The sequence below is a fragment of the Panthera uncia genome (genome assembly GCF_023721935.1).
Source record: "Panthera uncia isolate 11264 chromosome E2 unlocalized genomic scaffold, Puncia_PCG_1.0 HiC_scaffold_20, whole genome shotgun sequence".
In the NCBI taxonomy this organism is placed as follows: Eukaryota; Metazoa; Chordata; class Mammalia; order Carnivora; family Felidae; genus Panthera; species Panthera uncia.
The window spans coordinates 7248382-7270226 of record NW_026057589.1 but is presented as its reverse complement, the minus strand read 5'-3'; the positions used below and the strand labels follow the sequence as shown (position 1 = coordinate 7270226).

At 49.7% G+C, this 21845-nt stretch overlaps 1 protein-coding gene across 2 annotated transcripts; it reads right to left on the bottom strand.

Moving 5' to 3' along the window:
* Window positions 1–677: 677 nt before the first annotated feature.
* On the bottom strand, window positions 678–21839 carry SLC9A5 (solute carrier family 9 member A5). Of its 2 annotated transcripts, XM_049622880.1 has the most exons (17): window positions 20233–21839; window positions 16686–16988; window positions 14774–14937; window positions 14505–14583; window positions 14057–14234; window positions 13263–13483; window positions 12845–13047; window positions 12533–12622; window positions 12368–12438; window positions 11514–11643; window positions 10956–11044; window positions 10667–10793; window positions 9183–9230; window positions 6685–6855; window positions 6092–6161; window positions 5281–5415; window positions 678–2125 (listed from the first exon to the last, which is right to left on the bottom strand). In XM_049622880.1, the coding sequence occupies exons 1-17, from the start codon at window positions 20423–20425 to the stop codon at window positions 1653–1655; spliced, it is 2745 nt and encodes a 914-aa protein (XP_049478837.1). In that variant the 5' UTR covers window positions 20426–21839; the 3' UTR covers window positions 678–1652. The 2 variants fall into 2 exon arrangements, with proteins under 2 accessions (XP_049478837.1, XP_049478838.1); XM_049622881.1 differs by lacking the exon at window positions 9183–9230.
* Window positions 21840–21845: the final 6 nt, after the last annotated feature.

Below are 21845 nucleotides of genomic sequence, written 5' to 3'. Positions count from 1 at the left end.
AAAACCACCAATCTGTATATTTTAAATGGGTGAGTTTTATAGTATATTATATACCATATGTTATATATGTTTTATATATATAGCATATATTATATCTCAATATAGTCAGATATTTTCTTAAAAGTTCTTCAGACACAGTGGAAATTAAATTTGGGACTGATACTACCTAAGGGTCTCCTTTCTGTTCCTAGATGTTTCTGGACCCCACACTACCTAATTTGTAGTGTAAACTCATAGAGTAACCACCTCCCTGGATATTGGCCTCCCATCTGCCATGTGCAGAGTATTTCTGTTTATTTGTCCTACACCTGCCTCCAGGTTTTCAAGGAAGGCTTATCTGGTCCCAGTATGTAGTGGCTGCATCTTTGGGTACCTGGGGATCTATCTTCTGGGGTCTCTTTCCCTGCTGGTCTCCCCATTTTCTGTGACCCTGTGCCCATACAGTGATCCCTGGACTACTACTGCAGGCCCCCTGCTCAGGGGACCATATTGGGAAGGGAGGAAGGAGAAAGGAAGAGGGCCAGCACGCCTAACAGTCCTTCCCAGGATCCCCCTCCATGCTCTATCCTAGAAGCCCCAAGGCAGGCAGTTGCAAGTTTCTGCTTCCCTCACTAGATACCCCAGTTGCTCCCCCCCCACCCCTAGAGCCACCCCCCCATGGACACAGGACACCCATCCATCTGAGAGATATTTAATGTGTCTCAGGTTCAAGATACAAGACACAAAGCAGGTACTAACCCCAGGAAAGTTACCTGCCACCCAGACAGCCCCCTTATTACTTCAGCCAGGCATCCCAGCCCCCAGAGCAGTGGAGTGGTGGCCCTGGAATACCTGGCTTCTTTCCTATTTGGGGAATGTCAAGGTGGTAGTGTCCCAGAGGCCACTATCTCCCCTCCTTAGAAAATATAGACCCAGGGATCTGAAAGTTCCAGACTTGGATGCAGAGCAGCATATCTTCAGAGTGACCCCTGCCAAGAAACAGCCCTGATCTGAAGCGAGGCCCAGCCCTGTGGCCTTGATCCTGTAAAAGAAAGAACTATGGCCCCAATAAATGTCAGCAAAGTGTAGGAGATAAAGCAAGAATTGGACACAGATTCCCACTGCCCCTCAAAAATTGGCTATAGGTAGCTGACCCAATAGGTAACAAAGCCTAAGGTTGAGACCTGCTCCACCTCCCACCCCAGTGCCTCTGAGGACCAGCCCCTCAAGGAGCCTCATTGCCAGGGTGCTGTCCTTGAGCTGGTGCTGGGGTGAGTGAAGGGCAGGAAAGGCCAGCATTAGCTGTGGAATGATGCCTTGCTTTGGGGGCAGGAACAGCTGCCTAGAGTGACTCCCGGGGGGTCCACTGGGGAAAGAGCATCAGCTTCCCAAGTGGGTGGGCCTAGCTCCTAGAAGCTCTGGACTGGGTCTTTAGCCAGGGTAAGGGCCTTAGTGAAAGGGACGATGGCAGGAATTAGGAGCAGGGAGGGTAGTGAAAGTGCCCCTGTGAGGACCAGCCCAACACCCTTCTGACCTGCCACAAGGAAGCCCAGTTGCTAGTTCAGGCTCCTCTGGCCCCCTGTCAGGCTAAGTGGGCTCCTCTGCCTCTGCCTATTGCCCAGGGAAGACTTCCCATGGGGGATCCAGCCTCCTACTCCTCCTTGAGTCTTGGGCTACAGCCGGCTACCTTTGTTGAACTGGATGCACCAGTGGGAGTTGGCTGTGCCTGGACTAAGATGGGTGCGGTCCTCATATCCCATGAGGGGCTGTAGCTCCTGCTGCTGGGGGATGTCAGCGCTGCTTTCACTGCGAGAGCGGCCAGCTTTGGCTAGGCTTGGGGGAAAGGCGAAGCTAGGGCGTGGATCATACGGCAGGTTGAAAGGGTGCTGAGGCTCTTCAGCAGCCAGTGGGCAAGGAGGCAAGCGGGTCACAGTTGGGGCTTGGGTACAGGGTGGGGATGCCAGGCTCTCCAGGGACGAGATGCTTTGGTTCCAGCCTGTCTGCATGTCCACAGGCACAATCTTGGTGGTTTCCGAGGACACGTAGACTGCCAGATCTCCCTGCCCACTCTTCCAGGGTAGCTCCTTCTCTGCACAGGTTGGGGAGGGGGGGATGATGCGTGGGCTTGGGCACACCTCAAGGCTCCCTAGGGACAGAGAATACACACGAACTCATTAGTAACACATTGGAATCCTTCTCAAGTATAACTGCATTTTCATAAATAAATTCATTCCACATTTGCCCTATTACATCCATTTGTGTAATTAGTTGATGAATGCCTTGCCGAGGGAAAGCACTACAGCTGGTTTTGCTCTCATGGTATCCTCAGCACCTAGAACAGGCCTAGGCACATAGTAGTTGCTTGGCAAATACTGACTAAACAAATGAAAATAACTAAAGCAAGAGAAAGCAAGAGCCAGGCAGGAAAAAAGCCCATCTGCGATCAGCCCTCACCGACTTGCAGCTCTGGCATAAGAAATCATATCCTGCCAGGCCCATCCCAGAGGAGACAGCAGTGAGGGTGAGGAATATCTCAAGGCTCTACACCAAAGGCTTTGGTGCTGGACACCCTGCCTGAGCACCCATAACAGCCCTTTGGTGGGACAGAGCCCAGGAGTGTGAGCTCATGCAAACCCAATAGTAGGCTAACACTGTGCCACAAAGGGGACCTGAGCCAGGAGTCCCAGGACTGCTGGCAGCCAGGATGGAAGACTGGGCCACTGCATGGCAGGAAGTTGGAGGTTCTGAAAGAGGAAACCTGGGAAAGAGAAACCCCTGGACACCTACCGCCCCCTGCTCTCCAAGTCAAGCACGATGCCTTGCGTATAACAGGTGCACATACATACCTGCTCATTGATAAAGTCCTGAGCAGTCAAGTACAGTATGAAATGTATTGATGCTGTGATTGGAAGTAAAACTACCTCTCTTAAAAGACCTGGAATATTACATTTTCACAACAACGACCAAACTAAAACAGCAAAAGAATTCAGTCTTCACCTTTGGAGGATGCTTCACTGGTTTGAAAACCGATTAGTGAAAGGACTAAAATCAAGCATTTATCTATTCCAGTATGAACTGTACCTCAAAGTAACAAAGTCATTGACGAGAAGTTTTTTTAATAGAAGAATTGCTAGTAACGCAGACGAAAAAACAATGTAGAAAATGACCACTGTACAACCCTGGATGAAATGTTGGATCTAGCAATGATCATCAGTGACTGCTAAGACTGGTGAAACACTGATGGAGAACTTCATAATGGACGGGGCTAACATCTGAACCCAATGATCAATATTAACCTCACAAAAGAGAAACAGTGATATGGGATGTGTTTCCTGATGTGATACAAACTACACCATTGCTACCTCTCAAGTAAGTATTCTTACCAAAACATCTAAACTGAAATCTGATCTAGATTTAATTGCTGGTTTAAAGGAAATAAAAGGCATGGTGGAACATATTAAATGATGCTTTGGGGATGCAATCAGCAAAATCCAGACAAGGAAAGACTGTGGGACAAATAACCAGATTATTTCAATAAATACATTGGAGGGACACCTAGGTGGCTCGTTGGTTGAGCATCTGACTCTTGATTTTGGCTCAGGTCATGATCTCACAGTTGTGGGACCAATCCCTGTGATGGGGTCTGTGCTGTAACGCGGAGCCTGTCTGGGATTCTGCCTCTCCCTTTCTCTCTCTCTCTGCCCCTCCACTGCTCACGCGCGTGCATATTGTCTCTCTCAAAATAAATAAATAAATAAATAAATAAATAAATAAATAAATATTTTTTAAGAAGAGCTTTTAAAAAGGTAATAATGGGGCGCCTGGGTGGCTCAGTCGGCTAAGCGTCCGACCTCAGCTCAGGTCAAGATCTCGCAGTTCGTGGGTTCGAGCCCCACGTCAGGCTCCGTGCTGACAGTTCAGAGCCTGGAGCCTGTTTCAGGTTCTGTGTCTCCCTCTCTCTCTGACCCTCCCCCGTTCATGCTCTATCTCTCTCTGTCTCAAAAATAAATAAACGTTAAAAAAAAATTAAAAAAAAAAAAGGTAATAATGAATAAATACATTGGAAGGGGAAAAAGGAGGTATGGGGACCTGTAAATCAGGGCTTTTCAACCTTGACACCAATGACAAGATGGAACACAGATACTTTGTTGTAGGGCTGTCCTGTGTATCACAGGGTATGTAGCAGCATCCCTGGCTTCTACCCACTACATGCAAGTGCACCTCTTCAGCTGTGGCAACCAAAAATGTCTCCAGATATTGCCAGATGTCCCCTGTGGGCAAAATCACTCCACTACCACCCCCTTGAGAACCATTGCTGTAGGTTAAAAGAGACTTATCAACCAAATGTCATGTGAGGGCCTTATCTGGATTTTTATTTTAACAAACCTACTGTAAAAAAAAGAATATTAAGACAATCAGGGAAATTTGAACGCTGGATATTTGATGACAGGGACTTTAGATATAATAATAGTACTGCAGTTGTATTTTTTAAGAAGAATCCCTATCTTTTAAAGATGCATGCTTAAGTATTTATTGACAAGGTGATATATTTGAGATTTGCTTCAAAAGAACCCAGTGAAGAGAGGGGCATAGGTGAGGGGAGAGATGAAATAAGATTGGTTAGGAGTAGGTAATTATTGAAGCAGGGTAATAGGCAGTTAAGTTTGTGATTCTGTCTATTATATATTTTGTTATTTTCTATAAGAAGACATTTTAAAACGACACTTGAGGATGCTGGAGCCAACTAGCAATGATATGAGTAAGTTAGGTCTCCACATATGGAAAAATGTATGTATTGTTTTTTATCTGCTGTAATGCCATTTTGATGAATTCAGGCTCCTCCCCCAGGTCAGGCGGCCACTTTCACCAGGTGCTCTCTACCTGAGGGCAGGTGTGCTGAGCATGAGTCACAACAGAGCCTGGTGTTAGGTTTGCTTGTCACCTCATATTCCTAGCTAGACTGTAAAGGGAGGCAATGAGGCAGTGAAAAAGGTGTAGGTTTTGGGAGTCAGATGGGTCAGGTTCAAATTCCAGTTCTGCTGTGGGTTGCTGGACAAATCCTAAGTCCCTTTTTTCTCTACGAACTCAGTTTCCCCACCTTGGTTATTGTGAGGATTGAATTAGATCAGGTATGTCAGATTCCTGATATAAAGGAGATGCTCAGGAAATGCTGGTTGGTAAAGAAATGAGTAGGAAAAGGGAGTTGTCTGGAGGAAAGGCCATGCGTGAAGAGGGAAGAAGGCAGCTGCACAGCTCCCTCTTGCCCCAGGTGGGGGTGGGGGGCTGGGAGGAAGCCATTACCTGAGACCTTGACCTCTTGGAGAACCTCACTGGTGGCCCGAGCCACAAAGATGATCCCCTCGTCGTCCTCCTTCTCTGTCTCCGAACTGTCACTCTCTTCCTCCTCCTCAGACTCCACAGTTAAGATCACAGCAGCTGGACAGGGACAAGAGCTGAGTGGGGGTGGCCAGCCCAGCAGCTGCCTCTTGGTACTGCATGACGCCAAACCAGCTCCCTGTCCACCCAGGCAGAGCCCACGGCTGGCAGAGCCTCCCCACCTTATCTTCTGGCTCTTTCAGCACTGGACTAGTGGGTTAGGGCTGAAGAGGAAGCTAAGTGGGGCTACAGAGCCCTAGGAGGCCACCAGAGACAGCAGAGTCCTCAGAGGAAGCCAGGAGGGAAGTCATACTTTCTAGCTCCTCCATCATCTTCTCTCAGCCCTGAAGCCCCATCATCAACTGAAAACATGAGCATCAGGAGAGCTGGAAGACCCATCAATGCTCAGCTCATCCAAAAAACTCCTGGTTTTGTAGGCAGGACACTGGGCCCCATGGGTGACCCATCCTTCAAGCTCCCCCCTTCTCCATGACACCTTCTCCCTGTCCTTAAGGCCTCTAACCTGTAGTTATATACTAGATACCTCCTGTCACAAATTAAGAACTGCTTAGAACATGTCCAGCTTTGAAATCAGGTAAGCCCAAGAGGTCCCTGAGGGAAGGAGTCTCAGTCCATGGCACTGAATGTAGCACAGAGGAGATCCTCCAGGTTTTGGCTGATGGGCCTCTGCCCCCCACCCCATCCTCAGCTCCCCCCACCCCCACTCCCTGCTTGCCTGTGTCCTGAACGCTCAGGTTTCGAGGAGGTTTCCCATTTGTGGCCTCAGTGTTAGCTAAACCATCCTTCTGAGGACCAAGAAAAAAAAACCCTAAGTCTCTGGCCCTGGCTCAAAATCCCAACCCTGTTGTCTGGTAGGGTCTTCCTGACACAGTTGGGGAGGGAATCTGTATCAATCCCAGTGGTTCCATCAGCCCTTGGCCCCCCAGCCAACTGTAGAGTCTAAGTAACCTATGCCCCAGCAAGGGCTCTGGATGCCTCACCCTGGGCTGAATTAGGCACTCTTGGAGCGCCTCCTCCCCCTGACCTCAGGAACCTGCCTTTCTCATGCTGGGTCACTTCTGGTAGGAGGTCCTGCTGCCTCCCAGGATGTGACCACAAAGCAAGACGCAGATCTCCCTCAAAAGGGCTCACCTTACCCTTCTGGGACTCTAGGAAGATACAAAAGGGAACCCAAACTATTGCAGCCACCAAGACCCTGAGGGTTAACCAACTAGGGGTTCCCCTGGGCTGGATTCCAATACTTGAGAGCTCAAAACTATGTGCCATCAGCCTCCAGCCCCAAACAGAAGTCCCAGAGAAAGCACATGCCTTCTTGCGACTGGTCTTGCGAGGTCGTGGCTTGCTCTTGGTGAAGCAGATGTTGTGCTTGGTGGACTTAAAGGACTCCAGCCGCCGTTTCATGTTCTGCTGGAAGACCTCCTTGTCCTGCCGTTCCTGTGCATCCTCTGAGATGAAGTGGCGGCTGCAGCTGGCTTTGTACTGGCAATGACAGGCCCACCCTGCCATGAGGCCAGGAGCCTTGGCCTCCCACAGGAGACCAGGCCATAGCACCATGTGCACGATAGACCCTCCCAGCCCCATTTTTCCAGAACTAGCCATGGATTAAAAAAACAAAAAGTACAAAAGGAACCCAGCCAGACACTCTGCATTCTCAGTTCACTGGGGGAATAACTTCCCTTTATCACTTAACCTATCCCCCCAAATCTGGCTGTCCCTATCCTCCACACTACCCTTCCCCAATTTTCTCTGATATGAGGTAATAAGAGGCAGGGGACCCTGTATCTTGTCCCTTGGGGCTGCAATGAGACTGTGGGGGACATTTCCTTCTTTGCCCTTCCATTTAAGGAGCCTGGTCCCTGTGCCTGGCCCACACACCCCTATCCAGCTATATAGGATTCTCCCTCTACGAGAAACTCTCCAGCCAGCCATTTCTGCAACAACTTTGGACTTCCAGAACTATCTCTCCTGACACCCTGGACTCTTTTGATCCCAAAAGCCACCTGCACCCAATTTAGGACCACTCCCATCATCTATTCCTTCCCACTCTTTCTCACAAACACCAAGCCCATTACATACCGACCTAGACTGCCAAAAAGAAGTACTGCCATCTGGTCCAAATCACCTTATCTGGGCTCACCTCCCTAGCACGACCCTTTCTTACAACTTGTATTTTCTGCTGCTCCAATCCAGTTCTAAGAGCTCCCTTCAAGTTTTCCATCTGCCTTCCCCCACCTAATCACCGAGAGGGATCCCTCTTTGCTGGGGGTGCAGGAATCCAGCTCCCTCACAGGCGTACCCTGAACCCTGGCCTCCACTTTGCTCAGCCCATTCCTCCCTGCCTCCATCAGCTCCCTGCTCCCTCCCATTTCCTGGCCCTCCAGCACCTTCACTCCTTCTCTCATCATGCCAACCAGCCCACCACCCTGCTTTTAAGCATGCCCCTGGCCCATTCTCCCCTGAAGAAAGCCTTTTCATTAAGGCCACTGCTTCCCTTTTGCTGCCAAACTTTTATACTTTGATTCTGATACTTTCCCTTATACCCATTACTTTCTTAAATACCAGAAATACAACTCCAGGGTCCACAAGTCCACAGTGCTTTCTCCCTGGTCACCAATGCCATGGCATGATCTCTGGTTAGGCACTGGCCTGACTTCTGTGCAGCATCCAGCCGTCCTTCTGGCCCAGGCCTCCAAGACACCATCTGCTACTGCGCATCTCCTCTCCTTTGCTGGTTCCCATTCCTTTTCTCCCATGTACATTTCTCACAGTGTTGTCCTTGGCCTTCATGTCTCACCTCCAAAAGCTCTCTGCAGTGAACTCTCCATTCCCCCAGCTTCAGCTAGCCCAGTCACAGACATCATGCAGCCATCACACCAGCTGCATGAATCACCTGGGCGATTTATTAAGGCCATAGATTCTTAGTCCCATTCCACACTACAAAATCAGAATCTCCAGGAGGTAAAACCAGGAATATGTAGTCTAGCAAGCTCCCCCAAGGGATTCTGATGTTTCCAGGTGAGGAAATCTCTGACAATAAAGACTGTTTATGTTTATTTCCAGCCCTTATCTCTGAAACTATAATCTCATATTTGTAACTCCATACTAAACAATCTGTCTCTCTCTCTCGGATAACATTTCTGTGAAGAACATGAAGAATTATGGCAGAACTAGTTGAGTAACCATACCCAAAAATGCTTGATCCATGGCAGTCTAGAGGAAAGTCTTTAGTAGCATGCCACAGGGCTCTGTCCTCAGCTCTATCCTATTCAACTTTTTATGTTGATTTGGATAAATATAAAGTTAACAGGCTTAGCAAATTTTCACATGATGTGAATCTGAACAGATATTTGGTGCCAAACATGGGATCCAAACGATGCACTGATGGGCTAAATCAAATAAAATGACATTTAACGGGGATAAGCACAGTCTTACTCCAGTTTTGTTTTGTTTTGTTTTCTAATTGATTACATAAGAACTGGTTGAACTGCACCCATTGACCAATCTTATGCACACACATCCATAGACAACCAATCGTTATGTACAACCTGATGTGATACAATACATAATACAAAGCACACCTACTGAATGTTCCTGAATCTGACCAGGCCTCTAGATTTAAGTACCAGGAAATACAGGGGATGGAGGAACATGTTAAACATCGCCACTGGAATATAATTAGCAAAATCTACAAAATGGGAAATTCCCTGAGACAAAATATCCAGTTTTTTCAATAAATAAATAGCAAGTGGGAGAAAAGGAGAAGGAAGTATTAGAGATTTTTTTCTTTAATAAAGAGAAATATTTACCAAATGCAAAATGTGGGCTTTATTTGGATCCTGATTTAAACAAACCACCTGGAAAAAAGATGATTATGAATACTGACTGGATTTCTTCATGTGAGAAGAAATTATTGTTATTTGTTATAAGCGATAATCACACTACTATTTTATACATACATTGTATACGTAGACTTCTTGCCACATAGAGATACATATTGAAATATTTAGAGGTGAAAAAAAAAAAAGAAATATTTAGAGGTGATATGCTATGTCTGGAGTTTGCTTTAAGATAAAAAAGTGTGGATGGGATGAGGTAGAGGTACAGAATATAACAAGATCAACCATGCATTGATAATTAGGGGAGCTGAGTAATGCATAAATCAGTAATTTTATTCTGTCTAGTTTTGTGAGTGAGATGTGCCTTAAGAAAAAAGTAAACAAAATGAAACAAAACCCCCCACAGGTTGGATGAGACAGAGTTGAATAGCCATTAACTGAGGAAGACATGGGAGTATGCCTGATTGTAAGGACATTTTGGGGCCTCAGAGTGGTAAGACAAAGCTGGAGGGATTCAGAACATCGGGAAGAGACTTGCAAGTTCTAGAACTAAAAAGAAAGCCTCTATGCCCTGCTGTGGTCAACCACATCTAGAGCTGCATTCAGGGCCTTGTTTCTTATGACCAGAGAAGACATAGGGAGACAAGGGAGAGGGGATGCTGGCCTGAGGGCAAGAAGGACTGTGTGAAAATGAACTGTCTTGAAACCTTTGAAGGCTTATTCTGCAGAGCTGCAGAGAGTCAAATTATAACCCGTGCCAGCAAGTTAAAGGAAGCCAGTTCTGTCTCAACCGTAGAAACAATCTTGACTGTTAAAACTGCCAGGAATGGTAACAGCTGCCTTCCCATTTCTGAAAAGTTCAAGGTAATGGCATGCTGCCCCCTTGTGGGGTTGCAACAGATTCCTTCCTGAATGGGTTGGACCATTCCAGCCTGAGCTTCCTGACCTGCATTAGACTAACACTACCTACAAGAGATGTCTGCCTTCCCCATACTAAGCTGGTCCCACAGGCTTCCTCAGCACTTCTGTTTCTGCCTGTGACCCCATCAAGCCTTCTGTAGTCCATCCCCTCCTCTCCCCCTCAAGACAACCACTCAATCCTATGTGCTCCTCTCCTTTACCACCACCCAACTCTGATCCAGTGTTTCACTCCAGCCTCCCAACTGGCTCTCCCAGCCTCGCACCTCGCCCCTCCAATTTGGTCTATGCTCTGCTACCAGAAGAAGATATCTTTAAACAGTGCTTATATCAGCCCAACCCTTTCAAAAAAAAAAAAAAAAAGCTAAATGTTATTACAAGATAATGCCCATGCTCTTCCACTGGGCACTTACAGCTCTTCACTAGCTGGTGCCAATTGCCTCTTGAGCCTGCAGTCATGGTCTCCCCAGACCACTCCCCCAAATGCCCCCCACCTCCACTCCCCTTTGGAACTCTTACACCCTCCCTGCTCTCACCCTGCGGCGTGGCTTGTAGAGGCCTCCACAGAGCAGATGGTGCATCACAGCATCCTCACGGTCCCGGCCGCTGCGCACTGTGTCAATCACCTGCAGATCCAGACACGCTCCACTGCCACTCTCCCTCCTGCAGGAAGCAGGGAACATGTGTGCTAAGGAGGGGCCAGGAGGCACAGGCCAGGGGAAGGGCAAAAAGCAAAAGTGCCCACAAATCTTTCCCAGAAGGGATGCAGAGAGAGGGCCCAAGAGAGAGGAGCTTGAGGAATTGGAGGGGGGTTCAAGGACTTACAACAGGTTCGTGACAGATGTCTCTGCCATAGAATTGCGGCTGGGCATAGAGGGCAGAGTGAGACCTGTGGAGGACAAGATATGGCCTCCCTGCTGGGGCCAAGACAGAGGTCAGAAAGCAAGCAGATTGAGGGTACCACAGACAGTCAAAGGGTAATAAAAACAACAAGAGTTAACACTTATTCTGTTCTTTTGATCATCTAGGTACTATGCTATGCACTTTACATATTGAATCCACAAAATTCTGTGACATATGTATTCTTATTCCTGCTTTCTTACAACAGAGGAAACAGGCTGAGAGAGGATAAGGGACTTAACCAAGGTCACAAGTCTGTAAGTGATAAGACTTGAACTGCATCTCCTGACTCTAGAGTCTAGCTGTTTCTCAACTTTCTCTACTCCTTGCCAGACTCTGAATTCAGCATCAGGTCAGGCTGGTTTCTGCAGGTGCCACTTTACCAGTCTGCTAGGAATTCCCAACTCCCCGCTCAGGTCCTACCTGCTTGTCACTCCCTCCTGCCCTGCTCTGCTGGCTACCCACCACTGGCTGCTGGCCCACCTGGTCCACGAAGCTGATGGCATCCCGGATGTTGAGTCGATAGTACACATCCCAGATCTGGTCCCGGATGCGGTAGGCTGACCGTCGCATCAGCAGCTGACTCAGGTACTTCTTGTCAAACTGTTCCCACCTACAGAAGATGTCAGGCCCAGGCCTGAGTCCCATCCCCAAGGCCCAGCTGGCTGGCCCTTCCTCAGATGAGGTAGGGGCACTGCCAGCATCAGCCTGGCTCTCTTGGTATAGGCCTCTCAGCCAGGGAGAATATTGAAGCTAGTCCCCACCCTTATGGAACTTACAGCATTATAGGAAAGCCTGACATTAAATTGAAGTTATTACAAATAACCAGAATTGCAACAATAACAAGAACTACAAAGGATAATTATAGAGTATGATAGGGATTCGTCCTAGTCAGCGAGGCCAGGGAATGCCTCCCTAGGGACTTGATGCCTATAGTGAGATCTGAAGGAGAAACAGTGGTTAAGAAGGTGAGAAGGTAAGAAAATGTTCTAATACACAGAATATGTGCAAAGGTCCCAATGGCAGGGTAGGGGAGCACAATGAGTCCTGAGGTTCTAAACCAGGTTCCATGTAATTAGCAGGCAGACAGTCAAGGACAGAGCACAGCATGATGAGGCTGGAGTCTGGAAGGTGCCAGACCACACAGGGCCAGGCAGGCCTCACTGCGAAGACTTGTCTTATGCTGAGAGTACTGGGATGCCACTGAAAGGGCTCCTGGCAGAGGTCACCCAGCCCAAGCCTGGCTGTGTCCCTTCTCAGAAGTGTGGCACATCCCCAGTGCTGCCCTGGCTGGTGGGTCTGCTGCTGCTGAAGGAGCCTTGGGGGAGCTCCCTCACCTGTCCCTCCAGTAGTGATAGCCATGGTGCCCCACAACGTCCTCCACTGCAGCCAGAATGTGGTCAAAAGTCTAGAAGGGGGGTGGGTAGGGGGACTGGATCAGGACTCTGCTTAAAATAGAAGGAAGAGAGGTATAGGTGGAGGGATGGGGTTCTGGTACCCACGTGCTCATGCAGCTCCTGGTTCAGGGTGGGTTTGTGATGCTCACTCCTCTTCACCTTCAGCCACTTGACCAGTGGCTTGATGGTTAAGCCCTATGGACAGGCAGCAGGTGAGCCCTGCCCTATCCAGTTCCCTGCCTTTCTTTCCCCATAATTAGGCCTCAGCTTCAGTACCTCCACCTCACTGCACTCAAGGTCTGAGAAGTCAGGCCCCTGTATCCCCCAATAGAAAGAAGAGCCCCTGTCCCAAAGGCTCCATGCCTCCCCCAGGGCCTGTTGGACCTTCTCCCTACCCAGCCTCATGGGCTCTCCCACCTGCACAATGACTGTGAAGAAGACCACCACAATAGTGGTGGCCACAAAGTAGTCCTTGGCAGGGACCTTGGTCTTGTCCAGTAGGATGACGAGAGCGAAGGCCACAGCCCCACGCAGGCCCCCATAGGACATCACCACCTGGTCAATCTTGTCCAGAGGGACCAGCCGGAACTGATTCAGCACCCACGTCTGCAGGACTACGCCTACAGCAGGAGGGAGGCCAGTGGGAGCAGGGCTTTGGTAGTGGAGGACCCAGGAGTGGATGGTACCAAGTATCTGGGCTAAGGTCTGACAGGGGCTAGGAAGGATGAACAATAGTGGGGAGGCTTAGGAATTGACAAGGATATGGACTCAGACTAGGAGATGAGCTGGGGCAGGGCAGGAAGTAGAGTGGGAAAGCAGAGGGTGCTGGCAATACCGAGGGCTCGGAAGAACAGGATGAAGAAGAGGGTGCCCAGCACCAGCCCAGAATCCCAGGCCCACTTAGAAGAGTCCACAGCCGAGATGCCAAGCAGCATGAAGATGACTGTCTCAGCACAGCTGGCTAGAGTCTTCATTGTGTATTTGACAGCCGTGCGTGACTTATGGGAGATGTTGGCCTCCACGTACTTCTTACAGCCTAGGCCACACATAGTCACCCTGGAAGAGGAATTGACAGACAGGACAAGTAAGGAGGGGTTGCAGAAGCACAGCCTCTGGGGTTCAAGCGTGCTGCAGGAGGGGTGTTGCCCATCACAGGATGTCAGACCATCAGGGCTGAAGCCCAAGGAGGCATGGAGACAGTCTCAGAACAACTAGTGGGGCTCTTAGGATAAGGGTCCAAGTCTCCAAGTTCCCATTCAGTGCCTCCTGGAGAGGTAGGTGGGAGAAACATGCTCTGACTAGCATCCTTTCTAGGCACCTTTTGCAGTACTGTAGCCACTAGAGCCAGTGGCACCAGGCCTTGAGATCCACTTCTAGCTCAGCCTATACCCCAGAGAGCACTTCAGGAAGAGGAAGACTAGGTTCTGCAGTGCCCAGGGCAATTCTAGAGGTAGATCCTGAAATATGACGTGAGGTTTACTGTCTTCCCAGGGGAATTTGAGGCTCCCACTACCACAAGGGCACAGGGAAACCTATTGCCTCCTTAGGGTCTTGCTTCTGTCCATGTGAGGGGCAACCATCTCCAATGTCCCCTCCCAGCTGCCTGCATGCAAGGCCCCCAGGACTCACGCAAGAATAGCAGAGAGAGAGGCCATTTCAGCAGTGAGGTAGGCTGCATAGGCGAGGAGGAAGACCAGCAGCGGCTCGATGATGCGGACCCGCTTGGTGAAGCGTGTGGTCAGGGCCAGGAGGAAGGCAAAGACTAAGCCCACGGCTGCCCCGCCCAGACTGACCACAAACAGGGAGGCTGGGGGAGGAGTGGGTTGTCAGCGTGACCCCTGGCCTGGACCCCACCCGGGCGGATAAGACTGCTGCCTGGCAGGGAGTAGAGGACAATGCCCACTGTACTCCCAGGGGTCAGGATCCCAGAGCCAGGATCCCAGGAAAGCCCCTCCTTCTCAGGTTCTCAGGGCCCCATTTCTCTATAGAGGAGAATGAGGCAACCCAACAGCCTCCTCTGTCCTGATGCAGTAGGGGGCAGGACTCAGCAACCCAGCCAAAGCGGGAAAATACTGACCGACTCCTTTCAGGTAGTCAGTGGCCTGCACATTGGCAGAGCCCATCTCCACAAAGGAGTTGCAGACCTTGTACAGCACCTGAGTGAGAAGATGAGAGTCAGGAGAAAGGAGGGGGAAGGTTCAACTGGGACTACTGGGAGAGGGTGAAATCTGAGATTGTATTTCTTACCCAGGGAACCCAGGGAAGGGTCTGAGCATGCTCAGACACCCAAATAGTCAGAGCATGGCAACAGGGGTCAGGGAATGGCAGCCAGCTGAGCACTCTCACCACGGTGACAGCATCATTGAGCAGGGACTCGCCAAAGACGATGATAAAGAGAGTGTCGTTGACATGCACCTCCTCAAAGACAGCCAGCACAGCCACAGGGTCCACCGCTGAGATGAGGCTCCCAAATAGCAGAAAGTCCAGCAAGCTGGCCTGCACTCGAGGGGCTTTTGAGGGATAGATGGGGGACAGCAGTTGGCGAGGTATCCAGTTTCCCACAGCATTCCCTGTGACAAGCCCTGGCTCCACCCCCACTGTGGAAACAAGGATACCCAGAGAGGACTTGGGATGGTGAACACAGCATCAGCCCGCAGGTCAGGACACTTGAGCCTAGGGCCTGGCTTTGCCACTTACCAGCTCTGTGATGTTGGTGCTGTCACTGTCACATGACTTCTCTTAAGCCATGCCTCCTCATCTGCCTACCTCACGAGATTGCTGCAAAATCAACCCAGGAGATGGCTAAGAAAGCTCTACATAACCTGAAAAGTTAAGGTGGCACTGACAATAAAATCTGCAGCTACAGTAATAAGAACCACCAGCAGGTGGAAATTGGCTGCTGACTGGCTTTATTAGGGAGATAGTGCTTTCTCCCACCCTTGTGGTTCTCAGCCTAAAGGATATGACACTCAGAATACTCAGCAGAAGGGGTAGGGGCTGTCGATCTGTGAGGGCTAAGTATGGTAGGAAAAGCACCCACCGTTGGGAGATCTTGAACATGTCATAAAATCTCTGTTAGCCTGTTTCCTCATGTATATATTGTGAATAATAACAGTATCTACCTCAAAAAGTCCTTTATTTAGCCAGAGTCTAACACAAAGTAAGTACCTAATAGATATTACCTATTATTAGGATTATTATTATTACTATTATTGGTACTATTATTATGGTCTGATGTCCTCCCTTCCCTTCCTGCCCCAAAGAGTTCACTCACCCATTAGGAAAACCAGGTAGGAGGCCTCAAGTAGAAATTGCAAACCTCTCTTTGTACCTTGGAAGAAGTCTGAATTATCAACATTCCGAGTTGAATGGATTTTGGTGCAGGAAATAAGGAAGAAGGGAGCAGGAAAGGCAGTCTGAGGGCAAAGAACCTCAGTAAAACAGACCTCTCCTGCTAACCTTTATCAAATGAGTTTAAGGGCCTCTATTTCTTCATCTATTAAATGGGACAAATTATACCCCAATAGAGTAGCTATAAAGAGTCCATGTGATAAGTAAAGATATAATATCCAGGGTAATGTATTGCATTCTGTGGATGTATAATATGGATTTATCAAAAATAATAAAGGCACCTGGCTGGCTCAATCAGAAGAGCATGTGACTCTTGATCTCAGGGTTGTGAGTTTGAGCCCCATGCTGGGTGTAGAGATTACTTTTAAAAAAATCTAAAGGGGTGTCTGGCTGGCTCAGTCAGAAAAGCATGCAACCCTTGATCTTGGGGTTGTACGTTCAAGCCCCACGTTGCATATAGAGATTACTTAAAACTAAAATCTTAAAAAATTATTATAATAAATAAATAGATCTTAATAAAAAAAATAATAATAACAGAAAACCACCCTAATGTGGCCTGGGCAGAGCCAGGATGGCTGGCCCTCGCAGGAATGGTGAATTGTGCCTCAAGGGAGCAAGGCTGGCAAATGGCAGTGTGGTAACAGAGGGCAGGAGGCAGCAGTAGTAATGCAGGCTTCTCAGCCTCAGCAGCCCACACACAGCTGGGAGCCAGGCCTCTGCTCAGCTGTCATGCTGCAGAAGCCCAGACTCAACTGGCAGAGACCTAAATGAAGGCTGTAGGCCCATCTGGAGTATTGCCTTGCACTCCAGGTGGGAGGGACCTAAGAACTCTCAGGGCATGGCTCTTGCCAATATGGGATCTCCAGAGGTGAAGAAGGGGGTTGGTCCAGGTTCTAGGGTCACTCACCCACAAGTCCAGCCTGCTGCAGGCCCCAGAGGGCAGCACCTGTTGTGAAGGCATTCCAGAGTGTGCCCACCACAGCATAGGTGAGGATGGCACCCAAATTATCAAAGAACAGCCGGCTAGGCATGAAATAGCCTGAGTCCAGCACAATAGGAGGCAGCAGGAAGAGGAAGAACGTGCCTGGCTCCAGCTGGTACTCAGCTTTCTTGGCCACAGCCAAGACAATGCCTCCAAGCACCAGTCCCAGCAAAATCAGCAGGCAGCTCTCAGGGACCAGTGATGTCACCTTCCGAGACAAGTGAAACACTACAATGCAAGAAGAGGGCAGGATGCATCAGCTTATTGGACACACACACACACACACACACATACACACACGTGCGCACAACACATATACACTGGCCTATAACCTCCCACTCTTAGAAGGTTATCCGAGGACAGGAACCCTGACCCCGAGACCAAGGAAAGAGAAAAGAAATGCAGGACTACTAGAATCTCCAACCTCCATGCCCATAAACCCTCCACTGCAGCTAGAGTTGTCTGTTTCTTGGTGTTCTTGTCATGGTAACCTAGGCCTTTGCTTGCTATTTCCATTTCTGGCAATGCCCCCTCCTCTCTACTCTCATCCTCAGGGCATCTCACCTTTCTCTGATCTCCCTTATCCGTAACCATTATTTGAGCCTCAGCAAATGTTATTTGGTATATTTCTGTGTATAACATAGCTGTAAAAATCAGGGCCTCTAGATCCAGGCTGCCTGGGTTTGAAGACTACCTCCCCTATTTACTAGTTCTGTGACCTCAGAGCACATAACTTCACCTCTCTTTCAGTTTTCTCATCAGCAAAATAGGAATAAAAACAGTAGTGATCTCATAGGATTGTTGTGATGTTTAAATAAAGCAATCTACTCAATAGCACTTAGCCCAATGCTTTATCATAATCACTCAATAAATGTTACCTAATATATTATTGAGTCCTGCCTCCCTAACTAGACCATAATGCATATTATACATCCTAACAGCACTGTAGACCTCCTAGCCCAATGTGCTTTTCATTATAATGCCTCAACTAAGGAAACAGTAGTTGAAAAACATTGGGTTTAGCGGTAAGACGATCCCTCATTCTTCAGGCTCTGTCGCTTTCTAATTGTATGATCACGAACTAATTTACCTGAACTTCAATCTCTTCTCCTATAATATGAGAAAACTACCTATTACACAAGGTGGGTATAAAATGATACAGTGTGAATGTGCCCACCAGGATATCACACATATAGTAGGTTCTCAACAAATATTAATTAAAAATGACTCTGAGGAAGGGACACCTGGTCAGTTGAGTAGGTGGAGCATGTGACTCTTAATCTTGGGGTTGTGAGTTCAAGTTGGGTACAGAGATTACTTAAAAATAAAAAATCTTTAGGGGTGTCTTGGTGGCTCAGTTGGTTGGGCGGCCAACTTCGGCTCAAGTCATGATCTCACGGCTCGTGGGTTCGAGCCCCGCGGTGGGCTCTGTTCTGACAGCTCGTAGCCTGGAGCCTGCTTCGGATTCTGTGTCTCCCTCTCTCTCTACCCCTCCTCCGCTCGCACTCTGTCTCTGTCTCAATGGTAAATAAACATTAAAAATAATTTTTTAATAAAAAATCTTAAAAAAAATGACCGGGGGAAAATAATGACAGACTTGTCCCCCAGGAAAAGAAGACGAAGCATGTAATGGGTTTCCAGCACTATCGCCACTCCTACCTTTCCCCACTAAAATAAGTCATTTTGTCTCTCCCTTGGGCCCTGAGATCTCAAGTGAACAACTCTCCCCATACTTGGAGTGGCAGGTAGTGAAGAAGCCTCCATGTTAGCCTATGTGAGACCCAATGCCAAGACAGTGCCCTTTGGAAGTCGTATCCAAAGGGCTTCAGGCAGTTCCTGGTACATAGTGGGATCTATATAAATATTTGTTGAATAAAAAGGAAAACAAAAGAAAACAAACCTTCTAGTAATAAAGCTGAGGGAAGGTATTCCAATCTCTCCCCTCCTCTGTGAGAAGGTTTTTTGTTTTTTGTGGTATGTGTGTGTGTGTGTGTGTGTGTGTGTGTGTGTGTGTGGCTGTTGAAGAGGCTATCTTTGCCTACCCCCAGAGGAGTTGGCATCCAATTATGGGGGAAACTACAGTCATTACTATAAACCCTAAATAAGACAAGAACTTTCCTACAACCCATAGATCCTCAGTAAACCCAATTCTTGGTTCCCAAATCTGAGGCTTCTCCCACCTTACTCTCACTGCTGACAGACCCTAAGGCAAATTCAGTCATAGATCTGCCCATACACATCCCTCCCTACTTTTAGTTTCCCTCTCCTCTCCTTCAAGGACTCTATTCCATCCTCACCTCCACAGCATGCATCAGCCCCCACAATGCAATCCAAAACCCATCACCAAAGTCTGCTCTCAGGCAGAAGTAGGCTCCCTGAAGGCATTTCAGCCCCCACTTTCCATTATTAATGGGCTGACAGAACAGAGTGGAAAGTTCTTCTGTCCCTGCCCAGCAACTCCTCCCCACCAACAGAGTCCCTTGGTAGGGGGGTGGTGGGCAGTAGAGGGGCAAATTCTAAGCTATGTAATTCCTACATGAAGACTGTATTGGTGAGACTGGAGTACAGGCTGTGCCAGCATAGCTGGGGAGTGAGTAGCAACGCTCAGCTATAATTAGTCACCCCCAGAGAAGAGCCTGCAGAACAGGGAGAGGGAGGAGGGTCTCTGGTGGGAGGAGGGGCCACTGGCTGCTCAGAAGTGGGGAGGCAGAGGCAGAAGTAAGGAAAAGCAGCTCTATTCAAGGTAAGCAATGTGAAGCACAAGTTGTGCAGACAGAAGGAGATTGGCTGTACGAAACCACCTAGTGTAGGCAGCATATAGTAAGCAAGGCCCTGATAAATAAGGTGGGTTTTTGTTGTTGTTGTTGTTGTTTTGTTTGTTTGTTTTACCCCTGAAGTGGGAAGAATGTAGATCTGAATTATGGGGGGGGGGGGGCTGCCGCTAAGCACACCTAAAGAACAGTGCATCTATAGGGGAGCAGAAGGGGACTAGAGAAAAACTGACAGTCTAGTATCCCAAGAAAGTGGACACTTGGACGTGGTCTCCTGGGAAGACTGCTTCTTCAGGACCAAGATGCCTGAGCTTTCCGGAGAACGCTATCCCTTCAATGTCCCCACTCATCCTCGTCGCTGACAGAGGGTTCTAGGAGGCTGGAGATTGCTGGAGGAGGGGCCAGACCGAAGGGTTTACTGCAAGGGTAAGAGGGGAGCAGAGAGGGCAAAGGAGTCTAGGGATGAGGCTGGAGAGAGCAAAGGCAGCCCTTAGGGAAGGCAAAGCCTCAGACCTCCCCCGCGCGAAGGGGAGGAGGCAGAGCCACAAGAGAGGGCGCAGGAACTCTGTGAGAGCCCGGATTTGTGGAATCGGAGCCTGAGTCCTGGCACTGTGCAAGAAGCCGGCCCAGATCTGGCGACTAGGGGGTGGGGGTGGGTCCGCTGCCAGCCACCGGCCTGGCTTTCCCACAGACGCACTCACCTATTTTGGCCAGGCTGGCCACCAGGATCCACAGGGCTACCAGGTAGGGCGCCTCCACCTCGTGCCACTGCCAGCGGAAGAGCGCCAGCCCTGGAGGAGGCTCGCTGGGCGACCCCGGCTCCCGGGTGGGCTCTTCGGTTGCGGCCGCCCCCGCCAGGGGCAGCCAGAGCAGCGGTAGTGCTGCGCACAGCATCCTGCCGACTGCCTAGCCGCCCTCCCGGCACCGCACGGCCGCCGGCCTCGCGTCGCCGCCGCGCCTACCGGCCGCCCCCGCGTCACGAGCACGTGGGGCCCGCTCCCCCCAATCCTGGCTCCGAAACCCCCAAGCCGGGTCCGGACTCCTAGACCGTGCTCCGGGCGCCCGGACTCTGGACCCCTGCTCCTCCCCCACTAAACCATTCTCAGCTCTGGAAATCCCCCAGTGCAGCTCTCCCCCAAGTCCCGAAACCTATTCCTTCGAGTCCGCTCCTCCAAACCTTCCTCAAAGCTCCCCCGACCCGGTTTCAGAACTGTAAGCCCCCACAGCCTTCCAGAGGCACTACTGTCCCACCCGCCCAAGGCTGCAGCCTGCGGGGGGTGAGGGGGGAGGGGCGGGGTCCAGGCCCGAGGGGCGCGTCTCCACAGCTAGTGCAGACCCGCGGCGAGCTGCCCACTGCTGTTACCAAAGGCTCGGGCCCCGACGCTGCCCCGTGCAGACTGCAGGTGGCAGTGCGCCGCCACCCTCCGGAGCCTAGGACCCCCTACGGGCCCCCGCCCAGACCAGAGCTGCGCACGCGCATTGGGCGCGCCCAGAAAGCCGTGAGGGACAACGCTGTCCTCCAAGTCCCCAGAAACTCCAAGGCCTAGATTAGGCCCGGCTCTCCCCAGGCTGAAAAGAAAGCTGTTCCTCTTTATCTCCCAAACCGAGGAGCACACGGCCACACTTTCCATCAAACTACAAGGAAGTCTCCTCACCTTTTTCTTGAAACTGAAGGGAACGTATCTTCTTTCCCTAAACTATGGAAAACCCAGCCTATCAATTCCCTTCAAACTAAGAGGGACCCACTCACCTTTTCCCCCAAACCTGAGGAGGCATTCGGCTAATCTCGCCCCAAACTGAGGAGGACCGGCTCCATTTTTCATTCAAGCTGAGAAGCAACCACCCCACTTCTTCGCCCAAACTGAGGAAAAATATGTTCTACCTCCCCACTCAAACTGAGTCATCACATCATTTTCCCAGAGCTGAGGGGCATCTTCTTACCCCAACTAAAGGGAAATCATCCCACCTCTTCCTTCATACTGAGTGGAATGTATTTTCACCTCTTGCTCCAAACTTAAAGGGACCCATCTGCATGCTTTCCCCAAATGATGTAATCCCATCCACTTCATCCCTCAAACTGAAGGAATCGGGGCCATCTCATCCCTAAACCCAGGGAGACCTGGCTGGCCACTATCTGAAGAAATATCCGCGCCACCTGCCCGAAGAATTCCTTGACCAGAGCGCAGCCTCATCGCCCCCAAGCCCAAAGAAAGCCTCCCTGACATGGGTGCGCTCTTGAAGGCGGGGCGCGAGCTTGGGTTTTCCCGCCGGCGGAGCCAGTGAACTAACGGAATCACGATCGCGCCCTCTGACT